Raw genomic sequence first — 6528 nt, 5'->3', positions numbered from 1 at the left:
ACTTGCTTCGTAGCTCAGTTTTCGTAAGGGCTGTGTGAAGTTTTTTATCGAGGGGTCATTTTTTATGAGGCAGACACAGTGTGGTGTGCAGGTTTCAAGTGTCCCCTTCGGGAGTTCTGACAGATGCATGCCCCCACGTAGTCCCTCACTCCTGTCAAGTTACAGAACATTTCCGCCACCTCAGGAAGTTCTCTCGTGTCACTTCCAAGTCTGTCTCCACAGCCACCCATCTCTTCCTGTCCCAGTAACCAGGCAACCTAGATTAGTTTTGCCTGTGCTCGAATTTCCTCTATAAATGGAATCGTACAGTGTACAGTAATGCATTACTTAACGACGGGGATAATTCTGAGAAACGCGTCACTAGGCGATTTCGTCGTTGTGCAAACATCACAGAGTGTTCTTCCACAAACCTAGATGGTATAGCCTACTGCACACCTAGGCTCTTTGGTGCTGATCTCATGGGACCAGCATCGGATATGTGGCCTGTCATTCACCGAAACATCACCCTGGGGCGCATGAGTGTATAATAGCTTGTGTCTGGCTTCCGTCACTCAGCACAATGCCTGTGAGATGCTCCTATGTTGTCGTGCACATCAGGAGTTCACTTCTTCTTATTACGGAGGAGCATTCTGTTATGTGGATATATCATGGTTGGTCCACTCACCCTTTCCTGGACATTTGGGTTGTTTCCAGTTTGGCTGCTGTGGATGAAGCTACTTTGAACATCCTTAGCAAGTCTATTTTTTTTTCATTGCTCTGTTATAAATACCTAGGAGTGGACTTGCTGGTCATGGGGTAGACGTATGTTTATCTTTCTAAGAAATTGCCACACTATTTCCCGAAGCGGTTGTACCATTTTACACTCCCTGCAGCAAGGTATGAGAGCTGCAGCTGCTCGACGTATTAGCCAACACTCGGTGCCGTCATCCTTTTGATTTTAGCCATTCTGGTAGACGTGTGTTTCAGAAAGATTGCATATTCTTCAGATGCTGGGTGCAATGTGCTACATATGACCATTAAGTGAAGTTTGTCAATCCTGTTGTTCAAATCATCTATGTCCTTATTCTTTTTTTTTTTCCCCTGAGGAAGATTTGCCCTGGGCTAACATCTGTGCCAGTCTTCCTCTATTTTGAATGTGGGTCACTGCCACAGCATGGCCACCAAGGAGTGGTGTAGGTCCATGCCCAGGAACCGAACCCAGGCCACCAAAGGGAGTGCACTGAACTTAACCGCTAGGCCACAGGGCCGGCCCCTCCTTATTCATTTTCATCTTGTGTGTTCTGCCATTTGCGAAGAGGCATCTTAAAATCCTCTTCTGTGAACGGGGATTTGTCTATTTCCCTTTCAGTTATTTCATCCCTTATTTTTGAATATTTTTGAATATCCCTTATATTTTGAAGATAAGAGGTACATAAAAATGTGAATATCTTCTTACGAGTAGATTCATAAATAATATATTTATGAATGTATTCTTGAATATTAGTTCTTACCAGTATATTCTTATTAATATAATTTATCGATGAAGAGCATAATAACAATTCCTCGTGTTCTTGGGCCCTCAGTCTCCCCCATCTCTGCCCCTTGCTCTCCCTCTCTCTCACCCACAGCAGCTCTCGTCATGATCCTTCCCACCATTCTCCAGCTACAGCAGCAGGGTCCTGAGGCAGATATAAATTAAAAATTCTTGAAATGCCTTTAAGAAGACGAAACCAAAATTGGTCAACTAAACCCCATTAATTTGCCCTTGTCCGACTTGCCTTTTCAGAAATTGGACAACGTGCACAGAATCCATTTCTCTTAACCTCCTTGGTATGTCTCCTTCCTTTGGGACCCTGGGGCCCTTCTGGTCAAGACTCCCAGTTCCCAGATGGGGAAACCGAGGCCCAAGGAAGAAAAGCTATTTGCTGGAGTCCTTTGAATGGGAATGGAAGCAAGGAGGACAGTTCGAACGGAGCCCGTGCTTCCTTAGACTTTATTTCTGGACTTAGGGGAAGGAACAAAAAAAGGTGAAAAACCAACTTTCTCTACCACTGGCAAGGCTGGTCAACACTGTGCCACCAGGGGGCGCTGTGGACAGGAAAAGACTTGGTGGGATTGGATTCCTGGGGCTGAGCGAGGAGGGGGCTGGGGGTCTAGACTCCAGGGTCTGATGGAGAAAGGCACTACGAACTCAGGTTCCTGAATTCCTTCAGCTGCATATATTCGGGCGTTCAGTTTCAGGGGTCCCAGCCTCAGGAGTTAACTGGCCTGGATGGTTTTCTGGATCCAGTCCGTGAACTTGCAGAGGTTGGTGTAGACGCCTGGAACGTAGGGTTGGCCACACTGGGCTTGTCCGAAAGACACGAGGCCCTGCAGGTACCCGTTGCAGACCACGGGGCCCCCAGAGTCACCCTGTTGTTGGAGAGGGAATCCAAAACACGAGAGGTGGAGAGAGATGTGAGTTGAGAGAGGAACCAAAGGAGACGGAGAGACAATGACAGAAAAAAAACCTCAAAAAAGATAGCAACACACCCCTTAGGGGTTCCATTCCACAGCCCTGACCCCACCTGATTCTGCTCCTCTCGGTCCTAACAGCTGGCCGGTTCTCTGGGTTTGCTGTTCTGTCTCTGTTTGTGTCTCTCCTCTGTCTGCCCCTCTGGATTGTTTCTCTGTCTCATCGACTTCCAGACTCTCTGTGCCTCTCTACGTCTCTTTTTAGATTCTGTTTTTTTCCTATTTCTCTTTGCATTTCATCTCTGTGAGTCTGTCTGTCTCTCCGGGTGTATTCCTCTCTCTGTCTCTCTGTGTTCCCGCCTCCCTGTGTCTATTTCTGTTTCTGTCTTTCTCGGCTCCTCTTTATTCCTGTGTCTCTCTGTTCCTCCCCATCTCTCTCGCATTGTCGCTATCCCCCCGTGTCTCTGTTTCTCACTGCATGTCCCCTCGTGTCGCTGTCACCTTCCCTTCTCCGTCTGTCCCTGGGTCTCCCCGCTCTCCCCTTCCCCCATCTCTCACTTTGCAGGAGTCCTTTTGGTCCTGTCCTCCGCCAGCGCAGAACATGCTGGGGTGGTACAAGGCGTCATAGTGCGCACTGCAGCTCTCATTCGACACCACCGAGATATTCACGCACTGGAGCACGTTGGGCTGGCTGCCTGGGACGCAGAGCTCCGGGTCAGCCCCTCTGGCTGGGCGCAGAACCCTTCAGGGAGGGCAGACACACTCACCCTCCTCAGCTCACCGTTCTTCAGCAGACCCCAGCCCGAGACGAGGCAAGAATCCCCAGGGGTGGGGCACTGGGAGGCGATGCTGATGTTGCGGATGGTGGCCGACTGGATCACCGATTCTTTCAACTTGATGAGCATGAGGTCGTTGGCTAAAAAGGGCTTGTTGTACTCTGGGTGCTGTATGGAGAGGTTGGCGTCCATCATGCAGCTGCCTTCTTCGTGGTTGTCCTTAAGGCTGTGCAGGCCGAGCCCGATGGTGTAGGAGCTGAGGGCCACGGGGGGACGAGTTGGTTTTGTAGCAATTACACCTTTATCTCCTTTCTGGCCCTCAACCACACCCCATCCTCCTTGCTAACAGCTCCTCGCCATGATCTCAAATCCTTGCTCACTGTCAATAATCCAGGGGCAAGGACGTGCCTTCATTTGCTAGTGACGCAGCAGCTGAGCTGGGATTTCAACCCAGGACTCGGAGTCTTTCCAAAGCAACAGCCTCCACCTCCCTCGCAGAGCCTTCCTTCACGGCGATTTGCACATTAGCACCCGGAGGCTGAGCCTGATGTTAGGGGCCCTCCCCTCACCTAACGTAACATCCAGGTCCCCCCAGGCCCCGCCCCCACCCCATGCTGCCCCGCACTCACTTCTGAAAACAGTGCGCGGCCGACAGCACCCATTGCGGGTGCACCAGGACGCCCCCGCAGAAGAACTCCTCTTCCGTGAACAGTGCGGCCTGCCAGGGCTGCGAGTAAGGGCTGCAGTCTTCGCCGTTTATGATCCGGCCCATGGAGGCCAGGCATCCTGGGGGCGGAGTCAGGGCTGGGGGCGGGCTCAGGGTGGAACCGGGGCTCCTGGGGGCGTGGCCACAATGCAGGGGCGTGGTTGGGGCTTCGTGGACAGTCAGGGCTGGGAGGTGGGCTCCGGGTGGAGCCAGGCTTTTGGGGGCGGGGTTATGGTGTAGGGGCGTGGTCAGCGCTTCTTGGACAGAGACAGGACTGGGAGACGGGCTCAGGGTGGAACCAAAGCTTCTGGGGGTGGAGTCTCGGTTCAGGGGGGCGTGGCCCAGGCTAGCGGGGAAGGCTCAGGAGGCGGGACTAAGGCTCCTGGGGGGGCGTCACAGCACAGGGGGCCTGACCAGGGCATGGTGCGGGGGCGTGGCCAGGGCCCTAGGGGTGGAGTCTGGGATCCTGACGGCAGAGACCGGGTGTTTAGTGCTGGTATCCGGAATGGGGAGGCGGGCTCAGGGGATGAGGCCAGATCTCCTGGGGGCGGGTCAGGTTCCTTGGGGTGGGTTGGGACACAGGAGGCGGAGATCAGGGTACAGGAGATAGGGTCACTTGTCAGGGGGAGCGTGAGCTTTGGGTCTGTCACCCACCTCCGGGACCCACGTGCCATGTCTCTCTCTCTCTCTCTCTCTCTCACACACACACACAAGCAGCATGCCAGGCTCATGATCGTTGGGGCCACAGTCCCCCAGCACAAGCAGACCCCTTCACACAGGGTGGCAGAGGCAAGGGTGACACAGCCGGCTGCTCAAGGGGACAGTGTCGCTCCCTGTGGCCCTCAGAGTCGCGTCTTCCCCGGCTCACCTCCTCCGCAGTCGCACCTGCTACAAGCGGGCTCACACAGAGACCCCAGACATCGTCCCAGGACGTGAGTCCCCGAGGGGCCCTGGAAGCAGGCACAGATTCCCAGCAATGGGTGACTCTCCTAGAAGCACCGTCTCCCTTTGAGCGGCACCCTGGGGTTCCCACGTCCTCACAGCGTCCTCACACCAGTTGTCACTCCGCCAGATGCTCAGAGGCACAGACTGTCAGCGTCGTTCACCTAGTAATGCACCGACTCTCACAGTCGGTGATCGTGCACAGGTACGACCACATGCCCCGTCACACTGTGTCACACAGAGAGGCGTACAAAGCCACACAAACACACAGGACACAGGTGGCACACATGCAAGCTCCATGTGATACAAGGAATCACACATGTGCGACTGGAGAGCAACTGCCACACAGTGCAGTCACACACGCAGCTTTAGTCACAGCCGGGAGGACACTGAGTCACGCCTGCACAGTAACAAACACTGTGCCCTCAGGCACAGACAGTCACACACACACACACACACTCAGATACCTGTGACACTGAGGAGTAGGCACCCCAGGAACCAGCCCCAGGGGGTTCCTGCTGTGGTCATCCTGTCGGCACCTGGGCATGAGGGTCATCTCAGGTGAGTCTGGGGGTCCTATAGCCCTTGTCTCTCCATCTGTCTCTTTCTCCCTCCCTCCCTGTCCCCCTGGGATATTATCGGGCAGACAAGGACCTATACCAACCCCCACCCCCACCCCAACATACACATTATAGAGGCTAGGGTCCTAGCCCAGAGATCCAGAACTTAGAGAGATGCAGAGACCAAGAGAGGAAAAAAGAGGGGAGAGAGAAGTAGAAAGAGAGAGAACAAGGTGGGGAGGAAGCGACAGGGAAAGTGTCTCTCCATCTGTAAATGGGGAGAGGTGGGAGGATGGAGACATGGCCCCTCGGGGATGGAGGGAAGATGGAGACAGGGCAGCTGAGAGAGACAAACAGAGAGTCAGAGTCCTGGAGAGAGAGATTCAGAGAAAGGGAGACTAGGGGAGACAGAGAATTGGAGAGATGCTCCTAACTAGAGAGAGACTGAGAGGCTTCTGGAGAGGAGATACAACATCCAGAGGCTGAGAGGCATAGTGACGTGGAGCTGGAGGGAGAGTCGCTCTGGGGGCAGTGGGTGGGGACCACCGGGATGCTCACCTGGCTGCCTCTGGCCTCCTGGATGCTGCGCCCGGCTGAGCTCCCGCCTGCTGCCTCCTACCGGGTCCCCGTGGGGCTTATAAGCATCCCCAGCTGGGCCGGCCTGCCCCCAGGGACACATTCCTCGGGTCAGGTGCTGGGAGCTTCCAGCTCAGCGCTCAGGCTGCCTCGGGGCCAGGGGGCCAGAGGGGCTGGGAGGGGCTGGGAGCAGGGACCCAGCGGGAGACCCTGGGCTCACTCCCCTTCTGTCTTGGTTCTTGGTTCTCTCTCAGCTTCCCCTCTCTCGCGCGCTCTCTCTCTCTCTCTCTCCCCCCTCCCCCTCCCTCCCTCCCTCCATCTTTCTCCTCTCTCTCCCTCTGTATTTCTTCTCTGTCTTTCTCTCCATCTTTCTTTCTCTCTCTCTCCCTCCATCTTTCTCTTTCCATCTTTCTTTCTTCTCTCTCTCTTTCCATCTTTCTCTTCTCTCTCCATCTTTCTCTCTCTCCCTTTATCTTTCTCTCTCTCTCCATCGTTCTCTCTCTCTGCCTCCATCTTTCTCCTCTCTCTCTCTTTC

At 54.3% G+C, this 6528-nt stretch overlaps 1 protein-coding gene across 3 annotated transcripts; it reads right to left on the bottom strand.

Moving 5' to 3' along the window:
- Nucleotides 1–1953: 1953 nt before the first annotated feature.
- On the bottom strand, nucleotides 1954–6276 carry LOC103544601 (kallikrein-4). Of its 3 annotated transcripts, XM_008511414.2 has the most exons (7): nucleotides 5976–6030; nucleotides 5325–5396; nucleotides 4784–5021; nucleotides 3839–3995; nucleotides 3215–3465; nucleotides 2992–3128; nucleotides 1954–2391 (listed from the first exon to the last, which is right to left on the bottom strand). In XM_008511414.2, exons 4-7 carry the CDS (start codon nucleotides 3979–3981, stop codon nucleotides 2239–2241), a joined length of 684 nt encoding a protein of 227 aa, XP_008509636.2. In that variant the 5' UTR covers nucleotides 3982–3995; nucleotides 4784–5021; nucleotides 5325–5396; nucleotides 5976–6030; the 3' UTR covers nucleotides 1954–2238. The 3 variants fall into 3 exon arrangements, with proteins under 3 accessions (XP_008509636.2, XP_008509634.2, XP_070489391.1); XM_008511412.2 differs by lacking the exon at nucleotides 4784–5021 and having other exon boundaries at nucleotides 5976–6276; XM_070633290.1 differs by lacking the exons at nucleotides 2992–3128; nucleotides 4784–5021 and having other exon boundaries at nucleotides 3201–3465; nucleotides 5976–6258.
- Between the last annotated feature and the right edge of the window lie 252 nt (nucleotides 6277–6528).

Source organism: Equus przewalskii, chromosome 9 (genome assembly GCF_037783145.1).
Source record: "Equus przewalskii isolate Varuska chromosome 9, EquPr2, whole genome shotgun sequence".
Lineage (NCBI taxonomy): Eukaryota > Metazoa > Chordata > Mammalia > Perissodactyla > Equidae > Equus > Equus przewalskii.
The sequence above is the reverse complement of the archived record's forward strand: the minus strand, read 5'-3'. Positions and strand labels throughout refer to the sequence as shown.